The 26836-nt window shown below is 36.8% G+C and overlaps 1 protein-coding gene across 4 annotated transcripts in view; it reads left to right on the forward strand.

Moving 5' to 3' along the window:
* The window catches only part of fmnl2a (formin-like 2a), an 87689-nt gene that overhangs the window by 17139 nt on the left and 43714 nt on the right, over positions 1–26836 (forward strand). For all 4 annotated transcript variants that reach the window (XM_082176058.1, XM_082176057.1, XM_082176056.1 and 1 more), the window contains exons 2-5: positions 12588–12671; positions 15908–15988; positions 21926–22002; positions 26427–26510. In XM_082176058.1, the coding sequence (XP_082032184.1) occupies positions 12588–12671; positions 15908–15988; positions 21926–22002; positions 26427–26510 (326 nt within the window). The remainder of the gene's footprint in view (positions 1–12587; positions 12672–15907; positions 15989–21925; positions 22003–26426; positions 26511–26836) is intronic.

Here is a 26836-nt window from a genome sequence, read left to right on the forward strand (position 1 = left end):
TAGTGTTTATGTGTGTGGTTGCTGTTAGTAATTGTGATGCTTTAGCTTTTCATATTAGTGTGGTGACACAGAAGAGACTAAATGTTCATAACCGACTGCAACCCACCCTTCTACAGCTCACTGCCCCCTTACCCTCTACACATTATATTCTTTCTTTCTTTCTTTCTTTCTTTCTTTCTTTCTTTCTTTCTTTCTTTCTTTCTTTCTTTCTTTCTTTCTTTCTTTCTTTCTTTCTTTCTTTCTTTCTTTCTTTCTTTCTTTCTTTCTTTCTTTCAGCCTTGTAATCTGAACATAAGCATTTAAAGGAATAGTTCACTTAAAAATGAAAATTCTGTCATCATTTACTCACCCTCAAGTTTTTTCAAACCTGTATGAATTTCTTTCTTCTGCTGAACACAAAAGAAGATATTTTGAAGAATGTCGGTAACCAGACAGTTGATGGACCCCATTGACTTCCATAGTATTTTTTTTCCTACTGTAAATGCCAATGGGGTCCATCAACTGTCTGGTTACCGACATTCTTCAAAATATCTTCTTTTGTGTTCAGCAGAAGAAAGAAATTCATACAGGTTTGAAAAAACTTGAGGGTGAGTAAATGATGACAGAATTTTCATTTTTAAGTTACTACTTCTTTAATGCATGGCCGTTTCACTTTTCAGGACTATTTACTCTGTTTGGAGAAACGTGTCTGGAGCAAACATGTCAGAGAACCATGTGCTTTTGTGAGAGAAAGATGTTTCTCGAAAGTTTGATTCCTCTCTCTCTCTCTCTCTCTCTCTCTCTCTCTCTCTCTCTCTCTCTCTCTCTCTCTCTCTCTCTCTCTCTCTCTCTCTCTCTCTCTCTCTCTCTCTCTCTCTCTCTCTCTCATTATGGGATCTTTATAATGCAAATCAGCACAGAAAATTTGCGTTGACACAGACTTTTTAAATGAGGCAACATTAATTGATTTTGGAATCACAATAACAAGACACTGTCTGTGAAGCAATTTAAATGCTGACTCACAAAGCCAACAGTGGTTTCTGCAAAATGTGTGGTGGTTCTGATTCCAATCGTGTTCCATGTCACATATAAAGTGTTGTTAATTCTCTCGCCATGCGTATTTGTCAGTTTGTTGTGTTGCGTTGTTATTTTTGAGCACATTGCTTTGGTTGTTGATTTGCCATGTGTCCTTGTTTTGTCATGTTGGGTGTGAGCACATGGCTCATGTCATGTTTGTTTGTGCTCTCCTGTCTCATGCCCTGCCCCCTTGTTGTCTTATATTAGTTCATTTGTCCCACATGCTCTCCTTTGTTACCCTCATTTTCTTTCCTTATATATTACCCTTGTGTGCTCTGTCTTTTGCTGGTTTGTTTTTTGACAAAGCTCTGGTTCCTGTTGGTTTGATAGGCAGTCAGTCAAGTTTTTAAAACCTCTCTGTTTACTCTCCCTGTTTTTGCTAGTTTTATTTATATTCTAGTTTTGTTATGCTGTGTTTTCCCCACCAGCCATAGTTGGTTGTAGTCTGGGCTTTTTGTTTGAAGCCCTGTTTTGTGTTACATTTTTTGTAAGTGTCATGAAACACTTCTGTTTTAGCTCTGCTCGTTCACACATCAGATTTGAAAAAGACTCAAGAAATGGGCTTGTAAAGCTCTGGAAAAGTGGGAGTGTAGATGGTTGGAAGAGGGGAGACAACAACCAATAAAACACAGACAACACACTCATTTAAATGGACTAACATAGATGCTTCATCAAGGGCACCTTCATGTTTCTAAGAAATAACCCTGCTGTCATGGTCTTAAAATTCAATGAGACTTGAAACAGTAGATCTAACTAAATAGTCCTTTAATAGGAAACTCGAATACTCAGAAAGATAACACATAACTTCAATGTGACTAATAGGCTATAGGTGATGACTGACATCAAACTGAACCAAACATGAAGTGTTTATACACAAGGAAAAATGAGGGAACTAAACAGGAACAGCTGGACAAAGATTAACTGATTAAATGACAACAGGTGAACGAAATGACTAATGTAAAAAAAAAAAAGTGCATACTCATGACACCTATATGACAACGAACTAACAACAAATCATTAGAAACTACTATCCGCTGTCATAAACGAATCAAATTGGTTTTGATTAATTATGATTAATTATGTACTGTTATACTAAATATTCAGTCATATTTCCCATGTGTTGGTAGTCAAACTCCAACTCTGTGCACATCGTGGGGAAAATGCAAACAACACCGAGTTACTGTACACTTTTGTGTCACGACCCACCAGTTAAAAAACACTGAACTAGTGATGCTAGTGATACAGTATACTACTATACTATACAAATTAGCACAGATTTATAAGAAACCGGTTGTCTGTGACAAAAGTTAATTATACAGTTTGACTGCAGAATGACCAATCAGAATCAAATATTTCAGAGAGATGTGTGATAATAATAATTTGGAAAGAAAATAACTTTAATAACTGGAAAGAAACAAATGGGCTGCTCACTATCACATTGTTGTTAAGTTTTGGAGGGAAAAGAGAATAAATCATCTTAACTGTACAGTATTTAAAGGATTACACTCTGATAACCCATCACAGATCGGCCTCTGTTTTAAAATGAATCGTCTGTAATCTTCTTATAGGGTAGTAGACACTGAGCACAAGATTCTCAAAATGCATAATAATAAGGGCCGACAGGTTTTATGTGATTATTTATTATTTGTACGCAGTAACCAGGAAGTTTTCTCAGGAAGAATTTTCAGCATTTTCACTTTTTAATTTGCAATAGCATATTACTGAATTACTCCCAGTATTTCTCCCCTATATACTCCCGCTAACTCATTATATGATTAAACTTCAAAAAAGTTGAAGGAACAGCTCACCCTAAAATGAAAATTCTGTCATCATTTACTCTCTACCCTCGTGTCGTTCTAAAACCTTGTCAAGTCACATTTATTTATATAGCGCTTTTTACAATACAGATTGTTTCAAAGAGCCTTCTCAGTGATAACAGAAAAATAATACAACAAAGTTTGTTTTGGCTGTACAGCAGATCTAGAAGAAAATAGCGCCAGCTTAAGGAAGTTCAGTGATGGTTCATTTCTGTTGTAAAAAAGTGATTAATTTATCTTTACAGCGGTTCTGGAGAAAACAGTGATGTCATCATCCTTGTGACTTGTGATCGTCCTTGTGATTTTTTTTTTTTTTTTTTTTTGTGGAACAAAAAAGAAGATCATTTGAGAACTTTCTTAGGGATTTTTGTCCATACAATGGAAGTCAATGGGTTCCAATTTTGTTTGGTTCACAATGTTTTACAAAGTGTATTCTTTTGTGTTCCGCTGAAGAAAGAAAGTCATTCAGGTTTGGAAGGACATGAGGGTGTAAATGATGACATAATTTTAATGTTTGTTTGAATGATTCATTTTAAGACTTTTTATCAAACCTGTAAAGAATGGCATATGAACAAATAGGCATGTCAAGTCAAGTCACCTTTATTTATATAGTGCTTTTTACAATACAGATTGTATCAAAGCAGCTTCACATTGATAACATGAAAATAATACAACAAAGTTTGTTTCTAGAAGAAAATTGCGTCATCGTCCACCTTAAGTAAGGCAGATCAATAATATTGTTGAATATTAAATGTCCCCAACTAAGCAAGACAAAAGCCAAGGCAACAGTGGCAAGGAACCAAAACTCCATCAGTGACAGAATGGAGAAAAAAACCTTTGGAGAACCCAGGCTCAGTCGGTGGCCAGTTCTCCTCTGTTAAAAAATAGTCAGGAAATCATTTTTTTTTTTAAACAAAACAGTTATGGAATAAGTTTCCAAAATATATATATATATATATATATATTTTTTTTTTTCATATTTGATACATTAGGTTTTTATGACTCATATAGTATGATATGGAGCTCATACTCAAGGAGGAAGAAAAAAAGAAACACCTTGATTTTATTCCCAAACTAAGCAATTAACTTAGAGTCCCTAGAGTCCTTTGTGTATCAAATATGATACAGTAGGCATCATAATGTTGAAAATGCTAAATTTCCATGTTCAAGAGGATATCTGTACACCCCTCTCATACAGCGTGATCATGAGGTCATGAAACGAGCATGCTTGGAAATAATTGCCAAAACAAGAGTGCAGTATTGAGTAAATTGTAAGCTAGATTTCAATGGTCTGTGTTTGGGGTGCAGTGGACAGTGGGGGGGCTGAGATTATACTACTAATCCGCTAGCAGACGGAGGACACCTGCGTAGCCTCGCAGAATCGTCCGGATTACGGAAACATGTTGCACTAATTAGGGGATGACGCTCGCCACCTGGCTAAACCTGTGACTCAAGGAGCCGTTGGGTAGGGGACAGACAGAAAGACAAAGAAAAAGAGAATTTACAATATTATGAGGTCTCACCTGTTTTCAGTCGCTGACTTCCCTGCTGACAGATACTGAGCTCTTCCTACAGATGTTACTGATACACAGCATGTTGACTAGTTTGTGTAGACTGAAACATTCAAAAGCATCAATGAGAAACAATCAAGTGTTTATGCAGGAATGAGCAGTTCTTTGCAGTCAACCATTAATCTGTAAGTGGGGATGTAAAGAGCTGAAGCTCTTTCGTACCCAGACGGCAACTTTCTGCGACAAATTCTTGATGCGCTGACATATTTCTTCCAAAAAAACCCACAAAAAAACCCCCACAAAACAGCTCATTACAAATAATCCAGACAGATTGACACATATCAAGGACTTTTAATTGTCTCATTTAGTCATTAATTCTTAATTATATTTTAACATGTGCTTATATATGTGGATTTTTTGTTGTTGTTGTATTTGCTAGACTGATAACCTGTAGACACATTGGAACTTTTTGGATAGCTTTTCCCATTTTTGTATGCTTTTAAATGTTTCTATTACATTTTATATTAATATACAGCATAAGTGCAAGCTATACTGTGAAGACAGATTTATTTCTTACCGTCAGAAATATATTTTCTGTCACTTTTAGTCTGCAGCCCAGACTCATGGGGTATTTGGTCTAGTGGAAGAGACTGTCTGGATGCCACCAGACACAGGAAAATATGAGAAGGAGTGATCACATGCCTCACTGAGAGGAAAGAGCAGAGATATTTGAGTCTGCCTCAGAGAACTGCTCTCTTCCTCTTTATAATGCTGTGATAAGAAACTCTTCGAATCCACTTTATGGTTGACAAATCCACTGTGAATCTGATACAAGAAAGGGAAATTTAAACTACTGTTTAGATGACACATGTTCACACACTCACACACACACACAAGTTCTTTTATTTATTTTTAGGGGGTTATTCCGACATGATTTTAGACTGTACAAACTGTAAATTCTATCCCCTAACGCTAACCCTACCCATCACAGAAAACATTCTGCATTTTTTACATTTTCAAAAAACATCACTTAGTATGATTCATAAATTGTTTTCCTCATGGGGACCAAAAAATGTCCCAACAAGGACAACATTTACTGGTATTACTATCCTCGTGGGGACATTTGGTCCTTACAACATAGGGTTTACCAGGTACACACACTAACGCACTAACACTGGAAAACATATATGTCTACTTGAACTACCAGACCAGATTTTTATTAGTACTCCCTTCCCAGACATGTCCGACGTATTTAGATAACAGTATATCAAGTGAAGTGGCATTTATTTAATTTTAAAAAAGCACACTTTTAAAGACAGCATTGTTTATGAGGTTTTAAATGGTGAAACAGACAATTTGTGGTTGCCAAACATTATTTAGTGGTCCATTATTGGACAATTAAAAGACATTGAACAGAAACGATTAAGTAAAGTTAAGTTCTGCATTTGTTGATAATTTGAATGTAGCATTCTGGCTTTCCAAAGTTAAGTTTCCAAATAGAGTTATGAGATATAACGGTCAATGTTTGTGCGTGGACCAGTAAAATCGTGATTCATTAGTGTACTACAAATAGACCAGAGATCAGGTCTAAACTGCGATTAAGATTAGCAGTAATTCTTATTTAGAAAACTTCATGCTGTGCTATAAGGCTTATTTATCCTTTTTGTCTATCCTATTATGACTCATATAATGACAAGCTAGAGAGTCAGTCATCTTCAGGAAAAAAAACATAAACATGTGGTTCATTCTAGCAAGTCAAATACTTTACAAATGACAGGTACTTGATCTTATTTAATTGTCTTCTCTATATTTGTAACTTGATGGGTACACACCAAAAGATATGATCATTCATGACAAATCAAGGCATACATCAGACAGCTTCACATTGTGGAACATGAGTACAAAACAAAAAGCTACAAACAGTAAAACTATTATTATATAAAGAAAAGTTCAATTTCGAAGTAAAAAAACAACAACAAAAAAACATCAGCTGAATTTTTTATTAATACGCAAGTTGTGGTGTAGTAGATCAGCAACCATGAACAACTATGGGAAAAGGGAGTAGAGAGAGTTTGGCAAAAGGAGGATTCAAACTCAATCGAATTCCAACCTTTTCCCATGCACTATTGGTACTGTTGACAATCCAGCATCTTCTGTAATTTTGTGCAGTAATTCTGTAATCCAACCATGCAGACACACTGTATAAGACATGAAGGTCAAATTGGTTCAATTATTTTGATATGAGTTAGACTAATGGAAAAACTGATGTTGCCATGACTCTTTTTTTTAAACAGTGTGTTTGGGGACTTTTTGCACTTCTTTATGCCAGTCCTGCCCACTGATAGCTGCACAGATATCTACCATGGTATAAACTGCATAGCAAAATGACACATTGTCTACAGTTGCATGGTACATTAATTCATTTGAACTTTTTTCGTTCAGCTCAAGTCTTGCAGAGCAAGTTTTACAGACCATTAAGAGAACCATGAAGTGATGATGATGATGATATCACCCTCTTTTATCCATGCTCATGCTGTGGCAGTTTTGAGAGAGCTGTGTTTAGTGGTGTTTGGGTCAGGGCGGGGTGGATGTGTAGGTGCTTATTTGGGTTTTTCGAGCGGTCAGGATGTTTAAGATCGACCCTGAGGAGCCATTCAAACACAGGTGATCAAAGCACTGCCTGAACTCTGCTGTCAGGGTCAAACTGACCATAGAAGAAGACATCAGTGTCCTAACCAAGCAGTTGTTCCTGGAAACTTCTTTCTCGAAATGAGTGGATTTTCCATCTTAGAGCCATATTCTTTGGTGGAAAATGTATATATATGGCAACACCAATCTAAAAAGACAAACTAACAATGCATACATACAATTTTATCCAGCATGACCAAATAAAGTCTGGTCCACATGGCGACTTATTCTGGTCAAGAGTGTCTATAAGAATCAACCTTATTTTTATGTGATGTTCAGGGGCAAATTATTTTAAATTCAAAGATACTCAGATGATAGACCATTGAGCAAAATTAGTTGTTCTAATTCTACTAGTAATGGTGCACCAGTTAATCCAAATGATTGTACAGACAACAGTAAAAGGTGTTTTGAGCCCAGCTCTCGTTTTAGTGTGTAATATGCATCAGACGGTCAGTGAGCGGACTGTGGGCGGTCTGTCTGAGACTATCTCTGCCTGCCTCTACTTCTCTAATTATCCATCTGCAGACCTTAGAGGCTTCTACATTTGGAAATATAATTAACCATATCAAATATAACAAATAATCTTGCCTGTCTGGACTAAAAATCCTTAGAGATTCTTACATTGTGTCTCTAAAACATTAAAGATAGATCTAGGTGTTACTCCTGTGTGGGTTGGGCTTGTTGTTTTGTATCTAAAACTTGAACTTGGCATGAACTGGCTTGACTGATCATATTTATTTGTTCAGCATATGGCTTTGCCCATCAAATATCGGTCTGTTATTTCATTTGTCAGGCATCTGGTCTTGCAGATTAGATTTAGGTTTCTCTGTTGTCACGGCAATATCATATTACACAAATTTCATCAACAAGTCCACACGCACAGAACCAGAAATTTTGTTTTTCTGTTCAGGTGGAGATAAGGAGAAGATCTCTTCCGTTTAAATATAGAATGACAGCTTTTGTATCTGAATGGAGTAAAAATACAGACTTAATTTCTTTTATGGCAGTGTCGACTTCTTAAAATTTTCTAAAGTAACATTGCATGTATCCCCTTGTGAGAAATAAGTGCGCTTAACTGCACCTGCAAATCTTTAAAAAGTATATATTTAAAATACCAAATCTCCCTTAGCAACTGTTTCCATCCACTGTGTTATCAGAAAAGCTTTTGCTCTTTTTGCTTGGTTCAGACTAAGGGCCAGATTTACTAACAGCTTGCGACAGCGCAAACCCTCTTTTGGTGTTAAAACACTACTGTCAGGATTTACTAAAGACACACAGTGAAAAAATTTGCGCTGAAAAGGCGTTGACAGCGTTATTTTTGCAGCTGACCTTATTGCATAATGCATTTGTAGGTGTTTCCATTCCAGACACAAAATTAATGGGAGGAAAGTATTTAATTGAATCATGCAAGGTGATTTAGTAAGGTTTGCACTAGTAATTTTACTGGTATTTGCTCCATTATTTACAACCCCAAAAAATCATAACCAGATGCTAATTTGAAATATCATGTTTAATATATCAATTTTAGTTAATATACTCTAGAATGTTTTACACATTTAATAGTAAGATTACTGTATTAATTCAATTTAATTAACGTTGTTATATTTTGTTACTGCAACCAAACTAAATACTGTTGTTCTCAACATGGAATTAATCTTCCATTTTAAGCTATGGAGACTTGTGCAATCGGTTTCCAATGTTTCTTTAAGTAAACTGAACTTGTTTTAGTACTAGTACAGAAGGCAGTCAAATCAGTCACTTGTGAGGTTTTATTTCAGTTAGGATGCTGCCTTACATTGGAGCTGCCAAGCAATTTAATTTACATTTTAGAACAGAGAATGTCTTCCTATTAGCTCTTTCCCCACCAGTGTTTTTTATAAAGTTGCCAGCCACCACCAGCATTTAACTTAAAAAAAAAAGAAAAAAAAAAAGAATGGCCCCCGGAATACTTTGTTGTATGAATATCTTAACATGCAATATATCAAAAGAAAGAGAAGAGCCCCTCTGCTTAAAAAAAATAAATATATATATATATACATTTTATTCTAGCTTTACACATTCTTATTTCTTTTTTATCTAAACTTAAATGTGGGTAAGTTTCATAAAGTAACATTTTGAACAAAAAGCTGAGAAAATCTTGTTTTTGTCAATGATCGGATTCAGAACAATGATCTAAACATAGATGGAATAGATTGCTTCCATCAACACCCCCAAATCTTCACTGGCCTAGTCCTGGGGCAACATTTTATTCTGTAACGTTAGGCAGTTTTGATTTTTATGCTGTTTATTGTTTGAGGATTACGTTATTTTATAAGCAATGCCTCTATAGCTTCCTTGTTGTTTCTGCTTCTTCTTCGCCTGTGTTTTGATTCAGAGATTCTGTACTCTTTCCTGGCTCTACCATTGGAGAAAGCGTAACGGCTAACTTAGATCACGTGTGCCTTGGTAACCAATCACATTACAGCCTTAACGTCATTGAATTTTATTCAGAGTTGTGCGAACGTTGTTTGTTGTGCGTAATAGTGCCCCCTACAGTATAACAGTGAAAACATGGACTCCCTGAAAACTCTGTCAATGGCGGGGAAGCGTTGTGTCATAAATTCTGGAAAATTCGATCATTGGTGGGGATAGAGTTAAAGAAGTTCTGTTGAGAAAAATGTTCAAAGTCATTATGACGGATTGCCTTTTTGTCTATAGATCACATTTTAAGTGTTGGGCTTTCCCTCTGGCCAACAACTGCTGTGTTGAGGCTGGAAAACACAACATAGCCGTCCGCTTTAAAGTGGCTTCCTGCGTGAGTAGCACTGCTTTGGGAATCTACAGAGAAAAACAACAAGAGCAGCACACGACTATACTCACAGATAAATAGTGTGGCTCCTGTACCATAGGTTTTTTCCAAATTAAGATGCAATTTAAGATTAGTTTTCCTATCAGCACACAGCTGGAGAGGGAATCATCTGTTTGTGTTCGGGTGGGTGGTGTACAGTTTGCTCTGAAGGGTGGGGTACGGATGGGGATCTGGTGACTGCAGTGTTTTGGGGGAGTTCCATGCAGCAGATGTGTGAAAGTAGGGCAGACGTAAAGGACAGCGCTTGTGTAAGAGGTGGAGGTCTGATCTCAGCACATGTTTGGAGTCTGAGCACACACATGTGCAGATGGTCCGTATGTTTGAGAATAAACATCTCCACACAGGGAATGCAGTCCAGCACAAAGTTATTTGTTATTGAAAAATACAAAGCTAACAGATTATTAGTAAAACTGTTGTAGTGGAAATTATTTTGGATGATCTTGGATATGATTATAGGCACCATCCACTTTTTAAAAGGCCTTGGTTCTGGAAATATATACCCCTTTCATTTTAATAAAGATAAAAAATAAAAAATAAAACATCAACGAAACCAATTGTGCTGTATATCCAAGTGTAACAATTCTGAATTACCAAAAAAGAGAAAATGCAGAACAGGGATTTGGTTCTATCCATCTGTATTTTTGAGATGTGGGTGTTGCACTCAAAAATGGAGACAGACAAACTTGAGCTTGCAGAGGCGGGTTTAAGCAGATTAAAATTATTGAAGAAGTACTGCATATGTTGTTTACAAAAAGATCAATAACATGCATTTAGAAAATAGATGTGATCAAATAGGGTGACCTTTCATTTCATGCCAACTTGAACATTGAGTGAACTACTCACCTCATTGACATGGTTGAATACGCAATGCTAGTTAAATTTTTTTTTTTACATTTTATATACAACTGAATATGTATTTAAAGTCCCCCTGTCAATAAATGTATCCCTTAAAACTCATCTTTGATCACCAAAATTACATATTTAAAAGTTTTTTTGTTGAAAAAAAAAAAATTCTTCATGCCTTAAAATAACTTGAATGTAGGCTTTATAATGATGATGGACAGATGATCAACAGTAAAGTAATCATCCACGTCACCAAAGAGCGCTTGGGCTGAATTGCCACTGCCGCTGGAGAATTGAGATGTGTAGATTCCGGCATCGCGTCTGTTATAGAAGATATCGACAGCGCATTCATTTTAAAAGAGGAACAGAGAACCGCGATCAAGGCATTTTTCGATCGGAAAGATGAATGAAGAACATACATCACTTACTCCGTTGCTCTGATTGGTTTTAGGTTTATCCAATTGAGTGTAGAGGCATTTTCTTTAGGCGGCCACTGTTACCATTATTCTCATTTATTTGTGGTAACTCTCTTATTGGTTTATATCTGTTCAGGATAATGGGAGGTGTAGTTCTTCACCATGAATTTGGTAATTAAACACAATGATATGATATGATATTAACAAAACAAAATAATATTGAATCACTGACTTGTGGCTTCAGAAGCATCTACCATTGCGTAACAACTGACATTTTTAAATTTACACTCACAGATACAATCAGGTTTTTTGAAAGTTTTTTTTTTTATTGTGGTTCTTACTGCTATTTTCTTTTTAAACTCGATAAAAGATAATAACTATTTTGTATTTGTTTATGATTTTTCTTAAAATAAAACTTAAGAGGGAAATTCTTGAATTCAAATTCTTGAAAAGAATGTTCTAAGAAATATCATAAACAACTTTTTGAAGTTAGGATAACCTCCAACTTGTCTTAAATTCTCACCGGTAATACGTTAAAAATGAACAATTTATAAAAATGCAACATATATACAGTATATATATATATCTACTACAATATTGTACTTATATAATCTAGTCGTTGCTGAAACACCCGTGCCACTTCCTACGTGCACATCTCCTACTTTCTATCATGACATACTGTAATTATCAAGCCTCCCAAGGAGAACTCTCTTCATTGCAATATTTTCCTCAATGAGAACCTCCAGCTCTTGTCCATTGAAGTTTTTTTCATTTATTTTATTTTCCTCCATGTCACATTAACCAAATGGATTCCAGTTTCCAATGTTGTTAAACTAACACGTCTCGCAGCCTTTACATTTCAATGATCCAGAGGCTTGATACTTAAAAAAAGGTTAATAGACAAAATTATCACTATGATTCTTTTTTCTTAAGACGATTTTAATGAATCCAGCCACTGATCACTTTTTCTTTCTGCAGTAATGGCACTGTTTTTTCAGTTGAGTATCTCTCGCTGTCTGTAGAGGAAGAAGATGCTGGCGCAGAGATATAGCCCCATGTGTCTCCTCTTCTGCTGAACCAGCACATTTTACACACAGTCTTTTTTTTTCTAACACAGACACAGAGCCATGAAGTGAGTTTGTTATGAATGGGGTGAATGTATTCGTAAGGGTCAGATAAACAGATATTCTTTAACTTCAGCCCATTTTTAAAACCGCATTGCGTGAAAAGCACTCTTCACTTTTTAAGTGTTGTGTCTGTTAGATGTGCATTGCTATAAATCATGTCTTAATCAGTATTTTTTGTCTCTTTTTTCCAGGAAAAATATATAAACAGTCTTGTTTGTCTGATAGCAGTGGAAGTTACTGGACTTCAACTAACTTTAGTCTCTCTTTGTGTCTTTATGCAGAACTCAATGAACTTGCCTCCAGACAAAGCAAGATTACTTCGGCAGTACGACAATGAGAAGAAATGGGAACTCATTTGTGATCAGGTAAGACAGTACATTCTTTCTTTCTCTTACCTCCTCCATTCTCCCAGTCAATCTAATAATAGTCATTTGGGTCTAAAACAACAGACAATTTTTTTCAAAATATCTTCTTTTGTACACACAGAAGGAAAAATAAATGTATATACAGATTTGGAACATGAGTAAATTATGACAGAATTTTCAATTATCGGTGAACTTTAACTTGGTGCCACACTCTGGTGACATTGTTTGCCATGGATACAATTCCATGGAATTCCACGGGTCCCAGTCATGTATTTTAGATTTTACCATGCATTTCAGTGAGACAAGTGTGGGCAATCTGTACTACAGTAAGTCATTGTTTGTCCATTAGGTGACCTTGTGTCCCTGCAGACATAACATAATTTATCTTGTCCTCATGAAGACAGCACAACTTGTCTGGCTGCTGTTGTTGTTGCTTTTCTTATACTCATTATTAATACACATCCTATACTGTGTCCATCCCATCCAACCAGTGATATTGACAATGATTGTGAACTCTAATACTGGCCACCATGTGACCCCACTGATAATCTATCAGTGGACACTGCCTTGTTGAGATCACATGAGCCGCCATGTTAACCAATTTACTATTAATAACATAAAAATAAATAAAAAAAAACATTCTGTATGATTGATAAGCTGTTTTTCTAATGGGGACCAAAAACATTCCCCACAAGGACAAGGATTTTGAATATTGCCATCTTTGTGGGGACATTTTATCCCCATAACGTAGAGTATACATGATCCACACAAACACTCACACACCGGCCACATAATACATGTCAATGTGATATCTGTGGCTGATGTGTTGTGTGTGTGTGTGTGTGCAGGGGCCTTGTGTTGTTTTGAGCAGAACTAGGTCTCTTCCTCTTTCCTGTTATGCACTGCTGTTGATTGGCTGTTGCCAAGGTCAACATCCAAATGAGTGAGAGAATTGTATACACATTTGATTTAGAATATAAAAAAATTATTAGTATGAGTAAATATTATACATAAATGATTAAAGGGGTGGTATAATGCCCTTTTCACAAGATGTAAAATAAGTATTTGATGTCTCCAGAGTGTGTATGTGAAGTTTTAGCTCAACATACCCCACAGATATTTTTTATCAACCTGCCCAACCAGGGACAGGAGTTGAAAATTAGCATTAGCTATAAACTCTATATGCTGCTCATCAGTTACAGGCTTTGTATTGTAACTATGTTTGACTGTATGTTCCCTGTTAAATAAATAAATAAATAAATATATATATATATATATATATAGCATGTTAAAATTGTCACTTTTTGAGGGTGAACAAAAACACACCGTTTTGTGTCTGTTCCTTTAAATGCAAATGAGCTGCTGCTCCCGGCACAGAGTGCGGCACTTCAACAGCTTGCGCTCACACAGACATGCACTGAAAATTTCAAAAACATTTAGCCTTTTATGTTCAAACCGTATTCAGACAATGATGGAGAGACTCAAGAAGAGGTGACAACATGTAGAAGCAACAGGACGTTTCTGAATGGTTAGTTGATGAATTTATGTAGCTGATGTGTAGTTAGCTTCTAGTCATTGATTAGCATATTCTGTCTTGATAATCTATAAATCGTGTTCTGGGGGCGGGGTTTGTGTAAATGTTAGGGTTAGTGATGTCACTAACCCGGGAGGAATGTTGTGTAGTCTCTACCAGCCGTTTGTTGTAGTCCTTAAAAAGGAATTTCTTTAAAAGGAAATATCTCCCTTTGCTTTGAACTTTGAGCGTTGTAACTTTGCAGATGTTGTTTATGCTCAAACAGCAACATTACACACTAACTAAAGTTAGAAAAGTGAAATCATAATCAACCATCCATTTAAGATTACTTTACTATAAGGTTTCAGTAGTTGACATTAACTACATTAGTTAACATGAACTAATAATTAACTGCACTTCTACAGCAGTTATTCATCTTTGTTAATGCTAATTTCAACATTTACTAATACATTATTAAAATCAAAAATGTTATTTGTTAACATTAGTTAATGCACTGTGAAGTAACATGAACAAACAATGAACAGCTGTATTTGTATTAACTAACTTTAACAAAGATGAACAAATACAGTAACAAATGTATTGCTTATGGTTAGTAATACATTAACAAATGTTAACTGATGTTACAAATGTTACAAATGTTAACCGGTTACGCTTTATTTCGATAGTCCACTTTTGAACATTCTACTAACTATTAGTAACTTTGAAACTTTGGCTCCCTAGGTTGATTTTACTCCGAACCATCCCTTTAAGTGGACTATCGATTATGAAGTGTTACCATGATTAATAATAATCACTTTGTTATTACTTCCATTCTTTAGCACTTTCTTTTGTTAAGTTATTTATAAATCAAATCGATGAAATTCATATTCATACTTGCAGATATTTAAAATGTGATATTTGTAATGACCTGTGGAGAAAACATGCATCAGATTATTTCATTTTGGATCTATCTTTAACATTTTGAACTTTCATTAAACTTATGTTTAATGAGGTTAACACATCTGACAAAGATTATGGACACGCGGCCAGACATATGGACATGTTAATATCACACTATTGGCCAGTTGAAAGTAGTTTAGTCCAAAAGATGATTAATCTCTCTTAGGAGAATTTACAGTAGTGTGCTTGTGTTTGTGTAAAAACAATATGTAATCTGTCAACCCATAGTCAATGGAAAATATCTCCCACAAATTGAATACTTTTAGCCACCTGCCAGTTTGTTAATTGCAAAATTAGCAGTTAAATTAAACCAAGTCAGATGGATACTTTTATGATGTCTTTATGAACTTTTTGAAGCTTGAAAGTTTTGATGAAATTGACTTCCAAGGGAGGGACTGAAATCTCTCAGGCTTCAATAAAACATCTTAACAAAAGGCTTGTGATTTTGAAAAAAACACAAGGGTGATTAAATGATGACAGAATTTTTGGGAAAACCCTATAACAAATGATCAATGTTATCAACATAAAATAGTTCAGACTACTTTGTTAAGCTAGTTGGGACAACATTTCGGTGATGTGAAGACTGAAAGTAATTCACACTCTGTGAATTAAAAAGTGAAGATAAATGCCACAAATTGGATAAACCCATTCCATATTCCTCATACAACTACAATACTAGCACAAAACTAACATAGAAATTGCTAAAACTTTTACATGAAAATCAGTAAAACCATGAACACATCTTTTTATCTCTCTTTTCCAGGAACGATTCCAGGTGAAGAATCCTCCTCACACATACATCCACAAGTTACAGAGTTATCTTGACCCGGCCGTGACCAGAAAGGTGAGTTCTGGACTTATTCCCTCAGTGCGGACTGGCCTGTGTGTGTGTGTGTGTGTGTGTGTGTGTGTGTGTGTGTGTGTGTGTGTGTGTGTGTGTGTGTGTGTGTGTGTGTGTGTGTGTGTCTGTGTGTGTGTGTGTTAAGGCTGGGATGGGGGATGTGTTAAGGCTCAGACACAAAATAGCTCCTGATAACTACGTTATCTTTGCTACAGTGCTGCCCTTATTGCTACTTTACAATAGTATGGAGAGGAACAGGAGGCATTCTACTTCCTACTGGGGTAAAAGTTACTTCTTGCTTTGGCAAACTTGATTCCTGTGATAGGAGTCAAATGATACACCTTGCTTTACAGCTGATTTCTGGTGCAGGGAAAGTGTCAAGGGGTCACATCATGAGGAATCAGAACTCAAAACTTAAAACTTCCTCCAAAACAACTGTTTATTGAAAGCTAGCTGAACTTTTACAACTTTCTGATGTCAGACAGATGTATGAACGCATGATGGCCCAAATTGCATGTCAAGCACTTGGCCCAGTGACAGTAAAGTAATAAGGAGCAAAGAGGATACGCCTAAACATCAGACCATCTAAAGATTAGAGTAAAATGCAGTAGTCCACAACCTAGACTCACATCTGACTTGCGCCTTAAAGACTGGTCAAGATTGCAGTTTATTCTGGCCAAGAACTGCCCACTTAGTCAAGAAGTCTGTCTCAGCAACATGTACTGTAAAGTGACCAACCACAGTTTGTTTGTTTATTTGTAGACCAAATAGAACATTTTAATTTATTCAAATAATGGTTACTTCAAATAAAGATTTGAACTTGAATCTCATATTTTGGTAAATCCAGTGATTAGTTCTTCATCAGAAATGCTTAAAATATAAACCTGGTTCTTTTTAAGCAAAACTTTCGACTTTCCAGTGTTGAATAAAATATACATCAGGAGGTCAGTAAATGGACAGTGGGCGGTCTGTGGCCTTGCCGTCAGTATCTGAGACCAGCCGTATATTGTGCATTGCTCGGCTGTGTGTAGCACCTTCTGCTCTGCATATACTTGGAGGACGGTCGGTTTAGCCAGTCTGTCTGCTTCCTGACCTGAGGCCCAATTCATGTTTGAGCTCTAAGACTATGTGCCATATTACTAGAGAGAAGAGCCGCACCATCCCAGGAGGGATGAATACCATCTCTTTTCAACAGGTCAGGTCTGCCCCAAAAACTTTTCCAATTGTCTATGAATTCTATATTATTTTGTGGACACCACTTAGACAGCCAGCCATTGAGTGAGGACAATCTACTAAGTATCTCATCACTCCTGCGAACAGGAAGGGGGCCAGAGCAAATTACAGGGTTTTAGGGTTTTAGGGGTTTTAGGGTTTTAGGGTTTTCTTAACTTAGGGGCTTGGTTGCAATGATCCTAACATTTGGCTGCTTCATCTTTCAAAAAAGTTTCTTTGCGAAGTCTCCATTACACTCGTTTACAAAACAGTCTGCAGTCAAATGCTCAGAACACAAACATAATTCTCTGTCACGATCCGGGACGCCATTTAAAATTAAACGTCAACTTGTTCCTGATGCTGGGGTCCTACTGTCAAAGTGAATGTTTATTTACTCTTCCATTTGTCCTGTTGTCAGAAGTAGCTCAAGCATGTGGAGTATGTCAGAAATTACTGTATACTGTATCCAGTTTAAACAGCGTCAGTAATTATAATCGTTTCTATTCGCTTTTGATGCAATGCGATGCAAAACCATATTTTCTGCAAGCTTTTTTCAAGGTAAATGCAGGTGTCTTTCCAAAAAAGGACACTTGGAGACTCCAAAAGGACACCAAATAACTAAATGATAAAAGTCTACATTATTCATAAATTTATGCACACCAACAAAAATTCATAAAAAAAACATTACAGAACAAAAGTTTTCAGAATTCAGTGTACAGTATGTGTACAGTGCAACAACAAAGAGCTTGTTTAGAACTTTTTAGAGCTTGTTTAAATTTTAGACATTTCAAGTTACTGAGCAGAACCATATGGAGATGCCAAACAAATAATGGACTGACACACCTACTGTACGACTCCTGTACGTCACTACAATCATATTTACCTTGAATACAATCCGCATCCATCTAAACTTTAATAGCGAGATTTGCTTTATCCAGCCGAGAAATGTAGTTAGCGTAGCATCTGGCCAGCGGTGGGATGTTTTGACGTTCCGTTCAGTCTGTATTTCACACAGTGCTCTTCAGAAACAATCACAGAATATGACAGAGCTCGTGTTTTAAAGCTAAACATACACTGGAATGAACAATTCACTGAAAACTGGCCGTGAGTCACTATTTTCTCTGCCATCTCTGATGTAATAAGCCTGGTTTTCTTTATATTAGCACTGTTTTGGACTGATTGTTTGAATGAATTTGCTTACTCTTCATTAGATGGAAAATTCATCGGCTTAAAATGATCTGATCGCAAACATAGAAGCGAAATCGGGTTAATAGAATAGAAATTTCTGAAACTTGTGCCATTATAGATGCTCAATGTGATAAACTCCCAACTTCTATGATCATGTAACTGCGTGACGTAAATTACGTTAATAACGTAATTTCACGTGCTTCAGTAATTTATTTGCCTTCAATTATTTTAACACATTAAGGATTTTGCATTAATCGCATGTGTTAACGGATGGACAGCCCTAGATTAAATATTAAAGGTCAGATATTATTGTTTATGTCTTTTATGTGGTTTGGACTCTGAAGGTGTTCTTGAGCTGATCTCATGGGTGTTGCACGCCGGCTGCTGACATCATGTCCCTGAGCTCAGAGAAAGTACAGAATGATAAAAAAAGAAAAAAAAAATGGGATGGGGGATCATTTAAAGATGTGGTGAAAGAGTTGAGACACACATAAAAAGAAATAGACAGTGGGAAATAGAAAGTCCCAGTGAAGGTGATGAATACAATGAAAGCGAAAAAGAGAAAGAGACAGAGAGAGTTATGGCTGTACGTTCTGGCCATGGCTCTTTTCTGCAGACTTGAACAATTGTTACTTTGTGTGCGCCGAGAGCTTTACATACGGTGCATTCCACACGCGGCTCTCAGCCAATCAGATTGCAGCAGGAAGAGGGTCATTCCAGAGGGTCCTGAAGAATGTCTTTGCCATTGATTCCAATCCAGGATGACCTCTCTGGAGAACTGCGTTCTTTTTCCCCTTCTCTTTCCCTCTCTCTCTCTCTCTCTCTCTCTCTCTCTCTCTCTCTCTCTCTCTCTCTCTCTCTCTCTCTCTCTCTCTCTCTCTCTCTCTCGCTCTCTCTCTCTCGCCACAGCTGGGAATGCTTAAAGTCGAGGTGGGAGCGTGAGCTCTGCACACACACTGAAAACACACTGCACTCCACATGTGCCAAACACACCCACGCTGGGAACAACAGAGCACACACTCCCCTCTTTTTCTCTTTACTCACTATATCTGTTGTTTTTATGTGTCTGTGTCTGTCTCTTTCTCTTTGTCACTCTCTGTCTCAATTTGTATAGGATCCATCCTTAATATTATTTATGTAAGATTAGAATTAATGTGTACCAAATCATAGTAGGCCTATAGCAAAATAGTAAGCCAGAAGTGCCTTAAAAGAAAAAGTTTGTGGTGGTTGACACAACTTTTTTATAAATGTATAATTTTAAGTGAAATTATAATGAACTTTAAAAGTCAATCTGAAATGGCATTTGTTACCCGTTTTATTTCTGGAATCTGACATATTCCCAATTGAAACAGGATATTTGGTAAGATACAATTCTTTAGGATTGGATGATGAAAATGCTTCTCTATGACGTTTGTTGGAGAGGACAGGTTAAAAAAAAAGAGAGAATATCACTGACAACATGTCATTTCAGAGGCAATGCAAGTTAGTCTTGCGTCACTTCAAATATGTAAATAATATGAACTCAATAATTTCATCAAATACACCCAAAATCAATTATTTGTGCTATGACCTCATTCATTTTATAGCTCTACATTCTTACTGATTTTCAGCAATTGCTTCATTAGCATTTATTTTTATTTATTTTCTTTCTTTCTTTCTTTCTTTCTTTCTTTCTTTCTTTCTTTCTTTCTTTCTTTCTTTCTTTCAAAATCTACTTAATAAAATTGATTCTTAAAGAAAAAATATAACTGGGTAAATGTAACAGAGATTCACCCAACTCAAAACTTTGCATTCATAAAAAATTAAAAGAGTGAAAGCACAGTAAATCACAAATTAGTTTAAGGTAATGGGTTTATTTGGTTGTTTTCTCCACTTAGTCTCATAATAGGGTTGAGTCCAAACTGTGGGCCCACTTTTGTTCTCTGTAGCCATGGTTACAGTGGCTTTGTGGCCAACCCAATCACGTGTCAGGTGAAATGCATGTGAAAATGTCATCCAATGAGAGGGACACGCTGCTTTTACCAGCTGAACGGGATATGCTGCCAAATCTTAACTCAAAACTGATGCTGCAGTTCTGCAACACTAATTAGACGGCAGCCATGATGATGAGTGGCAGGCCAGGCATTAATAATCAATCCGACTCACTGATGTCAGACACTGAAATGATTGCATCAAAGGAAGTTAGAGAGGGAATGACAGTGAAAAAGAGGAAGGGATTGAGACAGCAACAGATAAAAGGAGAGAGACATGTAGGCTATTAAGACATCTAATTCTTATACTATGTATTGCAAGTATGTATTTAGCAGGTGATAGAAACAAATGTTGTTTTGATTAAGCAAAATAATATTCCAATACTTGGACCTGTTACGTTGCCATAACACTTTGTCTTGATACCACACACCCATTTGTTGCATAGCACTGTTTACAATTTAGCATAGCAAAATTTAGCATAGCAAGCTAAATCCATTTACTTAAATTAACTTTTTAATACATGTTTCAAGTTTGTTTTTGTAATCTTAAATGAAAATGTTATAACTTGAGTCACCTCTGAAATGAAATGTTGTCACCTATCACCAATCTCTCTTATTTCTTTTAACCTCTCCTTTCCCAAAAAATGTAATAGAGACGCATTTTCACCATCCAATCATCTTGGCAAATCTGAGCACAGTTTGAGACATTCAGTACGTTTACATAGACAACAATATTCCGATATTAAGCCGATTAAGACAATACTCTGATTAGGAAACTACCATGTAAACAGGGATTTAACAATAAACAATAAATATTTGTATTTTTTTTCAGTGTAGAGGAGACCTGAGCAACTTTTCCTTCTTTTGCTATTTATTTAATCCCATTGTTGTCTAGGAGAATCAAGTGCCTAATGCCCAGTACACACTGTACGATTTTGGGCTGTCCCAGATGAAAGATGACCAATTGTTGCGATTTATGTGGTCATGGCTCGTAAACGGTGGTCTTATGTCTTACAGTGAGAGAGGTTCAAAGACGGCCATTGTCACTGCGACTTAAATAGCCTGTGATAATTTTCTGAAAGTGTCATAAATTTAACATGATCATCTCGCAGTGTGTTTGCAGCTACGACCTTCATCTACTGACTAGCCAATAAAAATGCAACATGAAATGGTGTATTAATAACTGCAACATGGTGCTAAAACTAAAACTTCTTACCTCGTGATCCATTTGCAAAATTGGCATGCCAAGTTGCCGTCTTTTCCCAAGCCGTGACCACGTCCATATTCTCCTCTTTTGCCTCCTCCTTTTTTTGAGCACTCATAAAAACCACAATTTCCAAAGTTTGATTCATCTTGCTCTATTTGTTTACCAATCGCACATGCTGATGACGTTTTATTCTTCTATACTGACGTGCGCCGTAGCCTATGACATACATACATGTTGTACCCAAGTTTATTAGATCCATGTCATACAGTGTGATTTGTAATGATCTTATGGGATTGCCGAAATCACAGCGGGCATAATAGATGAACGCTGCAATAAAGACTTTTTTTGTTCTGTCTTCTGTAGAAGTTCAGGAGGAGAGTGCAGGAGTCGACGCAGGTCCTGCGGGAGCTGGAAATCTCATTACGAACCAATCACATCGGGTGAGTTCATCAGTGTGCATGTGTGTTCATTAAATACTGCTCACATTCGAGCTGTGATCACTGTTCTGAGTTACACAGACACTCTCCTGAGTCCTGAAGGGAAACTGTAGCACTACAAAAGCCCTCATGTAACATGAATTGAAGCTGAAATAATGGTCTTTTGTCTGAAGCTCTACAGTCACCAGCCAAATGTTCCTGACTGGACTTGTCATATTTCTGCCCCGTGAGTTTTGCAAGAATGCCAACCGATAGGTTTTGTGAGAATCTCTACACAACCTAATCAGGACTATTCTTACTAGTGATGTTCGGTTCTTGAACGAATCGTTCTTTTGAGCCGGTTGAACCCGGTTCAAAGGAAGTAACCGGACGAGCTGGTAATTCTTACAAGTACTCTGGTAAAAAAAAAATCAGAATGTAATACTAGTGTAATGCTTACTGAATACTACACTGCATATACACTCACTGGCCACTTTATAAAGTACACTTGTCAAACTGCTCGTTAACGTAAATATATAATCAGCCAATCACAAGGCAGCAACTCAATGTATTTAGTCATGAGGTGTGTTCGACTTTAAGCAGTGCATCTAAATGTCTTGCAATTTTTATCTTCAACTTCAGGGTTGAGCAACTCTAACCCTTGAGCTCCACTGTCCTGCTGAGTTTTAGCTCCATTCCTAATCTAGCATATATTTAATATATCATTTATGACACAATAGTAATCTATGACACAACATATAATTTTTAAGTAATCCTGAAGACTTAGGTTAGATTTGATCAAGGTTGGAGCTAAACTCTGCAGAATGATAGCCTTCCAGGAGCAGGGTTGGACACTGATATAATAATATCAGTTTTACATGTAAATATAAACATTTGAAAAAATTTTAAAAACTCAAAATATATAAAAAGGAGACTGTGAACAGGGGGCCAAGAGGCATTGGAGGACCCATAAGGCCCCCACCCTGAAACGCAAATTCTACCGAGGGGGACCCTTTCCCCCTTGAGTGATTTCTACCAAAGGAATGTGATTTCTAACCTCACCCCCTAAACCCCCAAACATTAAGTGGTAATGCCACACCAATCCCCTACACGTGACTAAAGAGTGTGTATCTTGTGGTGCACATTGCGTGTTTTGAAATACATATTAGTATTGTAATTTTACAGTTGTAATGTAAAGTGAAGTATTTTGTTGCCATATTGATAAATGACAACCACATTTTGCAGTCCTACAAACAAAGCAACACACTTTTTTTTTCTTTTTTTTCTTTTTTTTGCATTTTAAATCTTCATTGATTTTTTTTTTTATCAGAAACGTGCAATACATTTTTTTCCCCAAAAAATTGTGCAGCGGTGAGAAACACAACGGCAGGCAGAGACATGCTGGGGACTTCTGAGATTTTGTGAGTGCTGAAAATCACACACCCAGTTGCATGCTGGGAACTAGGATTTACAGGAAGTGGAAATGCTGACGGAAGTCAGCGAGGTCAGGAAAATGTCACAACAGGAAAATGGGAAGATGTGATATTCCAGTAGCAAACAACTCACACTCTTTCCTTGTCATCCCCTAAATGACTGTTATTGAGGTTTCATTATTTCAAGGGCAGTCCAGACCAGACAAACATTCTCCCAGAGCAGACATACGGTACAGAGATTTAGCTACCATATGCTACTAAACTAGATTACATAAATGATCTAGCTAATCTAGATGAGATAAGGCAGTATTATCTGCTCGCAGAGGGTTCGACAAACAAAACAACAGGACGGTACCACAAGAGATTCAGATCTGTTCCTCATTTTACAAACAATTTTTCCACCGTTTGTACTGTGCATTATGTTAACATTATATTTTAAGGGATAATGTACAGTCGGGTCAGTTAACAAAAAAGAACAGAGTGAAATTAACACTGAAGCAATGTTGCAGTTAGTGAAATAAAGTAGATTCACTTTTTAAGTGATGATTGACCATTAGTGATGACACCTGTGGTTAACAAGCAGAATCACTGAAGATAAGAGGAACAACAGGAACTGAAAAAGATAAGAAACAAGCAGAAACACAACTACAACGACTCACAGCCACACAGCCTCAGATAAAATCAATAATATCTCACCAGAGGATGCTTAAACACCTCCACAAAGAGCATTGCCATGTTCACTTATTACAAACCAGTTTGGCTTAATTTATTTTATATGGTACATGTACAAAAGTGCTTGACATTGTTTGAAAGCTTTCTGTCACAGTTATCTGGACTCATTCATCTTTAGTTTCGCTTTCATGGACTCTCATGCTACGTCTCAATTCGCTTACTTATACTACGCCCTAAAAGTATGTACTCTTTTTGTGAAGAAAAAGTACATACTTTTGAGTGCGTAGCAGATGAGTAGACAAGCTTTGGGACATACTATCACATAATACAATTGCGTATTTAACGGTTGCTCTCTGTCGCATCCACCTGTCATAGTAAACTGGCCCGTCAATCATCTTGTCAAAGATAAAATCCTTCACATTTCATTTCATTTCATTTCATTTCCTACCGTACCGGAGAGAAACACAGTAGCACGTTGATCTGCAGTCGCGGGTCTTTCATGCAGAGAACTCTCCTCATATTAATGCATAATGATGCATTTAAAAGTTAAATGCAAAAAAAAAATAAATCCCAAATATTGTGTGCATACTCACTCAACCCCGCAAAACCATGCTGGTGAACCAGCTTCACCAACTCCATTTCCCTTGAGAACAACGTGGCCACCAGCTAGACCAGCACTATCCAGCATAAACCAGCCTGGACCAGCATTGAATTCATGCTGGTTTATGCTGGATTTTTCAGCAGGGCAGAGTTGAAAACCGCTGCTGTATGGTATTGAAGCCTCCATTGTAAAGCGTTGCATCACAATGGCCCGTGTTCATGACCTGTTTAATCTTTGAAGGTCTAAATGCAGCAAATCTTGCACTTGTGTAACCGAAGCTGAATGTCTTTTTCCATGTTACGCATCAGCCATGGTCCCAAACTAGCTAAACACCCTCTGGCTCCGCCTGCTACATTAGCCACGACCCCAAACTCACACTATAGGATGAGCTGGAAAGAGATTGATGGATCTGAGCGGATTGCTCTCAATGTTTGGTTGGTGCCTGGGGGGGTCAGTGTTTACCCTTTTGGGGAGATAAACCTGTGAATGGCACTCTAACCGCTGTCAATGAACAATAAAGATGTATTTTAACATAAAAATCTAAAGTGCCCCTATTATGCTACAGCATATGCTTATTAACATATCTACAATTCAGCTTCAGAGTGTTCCTCAGCACTTGTATACATAGTGATATGAACAGTAACTATGTTGTCGGTTTTACCAATTCCAGCGCGTGTCTTCATCTTTTTGAAGTGCATGCAAACTGGATTTCCCCTCGCAGTGCATAAAACAGCATTTTCTCGACATGCCGACTTTATTTGTGGGCAGCCAATGAAAACTGGATATCTGAAGATAGGCTGGAATTATGGAAATTTGTAATGTCCATCAAGTAAGACTGTAATTACTGACGAGTGACAACTCATTTCAGGCAGTTCAGATTTGGTTCTTTATTTTGGGAAAATAACAAGCGATTAGCAATAACTCCATTTATTGTGGACTTTGATCTTTGAAACTTTGCAGACGTTTTACATTCACAAACAGCTATATAACAAACTACATAAAAGGTAATATCTAAAAAAAATTTAAGCACAATAGGGGCACTTTAACAATATGATCATGTGAGCTAGTTTCAAATTCCATATTTGCCTCATACTGCTCCTACAACATTCAGATAACTACATTAACTCTTACGGTGTGGATCAAACTGCTTGTTAGAAAATGAAAAGAAACAAATTTTTCATTCAGAATTCTGTTATCACAACTGAAAGGTTTTCAGGTTCTGGCCTACTTTTTACTGCCAAAAAAAAAGAAGAAAAAAAAAAAGAAGTGAAAACCAGCTTTTGATCATTTCTGGGATCCTTGTGGTCTTTGTCGATGTGTATGTGTGTGGTATTCTGGGATGTCTCTGCAATGTCTTTGAAGTATCTCTCATTGCTGTTGCTCTGAGGGAGAAATCCAGCTACATGAAACCTTTACTCTCAATCTCTGAACTGAGTTGACGCTGTTTTTTTAAGCTACTGAGACGCCATTCCATGATACATATTTCATGACGTCTGTCTCTGTATGTAAGTGCAGTTTTTGAATACCAGAACACTGCTCTAAGGAGTCTATTGGATTGTCTAGTTTAATTACTGCATGATTAGTGATATAATAATAGTACTGTATGATGAAGAACAGTAATATAATATTATTAATAAAGAATGAGTAACTGTCCCAACTTTTGGTAATCAAAGATATCGTCACATTATTGTAGTACTGCATCAGTATTTTTTATAATGGTCTCTCTCTCTTTCTCTGCTTAGGTGGGTGCGGGAGTTTCTGAATGAGGAGAATAAGGGTTTGGATGTGTTGGTGGAGTATCTTTCGTTTGCACAGTATGCTGTCACGTAAGTCACCCGTGATTGTACCGAACATGAACACAATGAGCACAATGGCTCTTTTCACTCAGTCCGCTGCTGTGTCTGACTGCATGCCTTACTGCTACTCTGAGCGGACCGGTGTGTGTGTGTGTTAGAGAGTGTGTGTGCAGCCTGTTCACTAAGATCAGATCAAGTCACAAGATCCCATTTACAACAAATAGCTCTTTACAACCCAATACGAAAAAAACTTTTTGTTAAAAAAAACAAAAAAACTTTTATCAATACAAGACACTAGAAACACTAGCGTTCAAAAGTTTGTTAAGAATGTTTTATGTTTTTGAAAGAATTGTCTT

The sequence above is a fragment of the Leuciscus leuciscus genome, assembly GCF_965113295.1.
Source record: "Leuciscus leuciscus genome assembly, chromosome: 7".
In the NCBI taxonomy this organism is placed as follows: domain Eukaryota; kingdom Metazoa; phylum Chordata; class Actinopteri; order Cypriniformes; family Leuciscidae; genus Leuciscus; species Leuciscus leuciscus.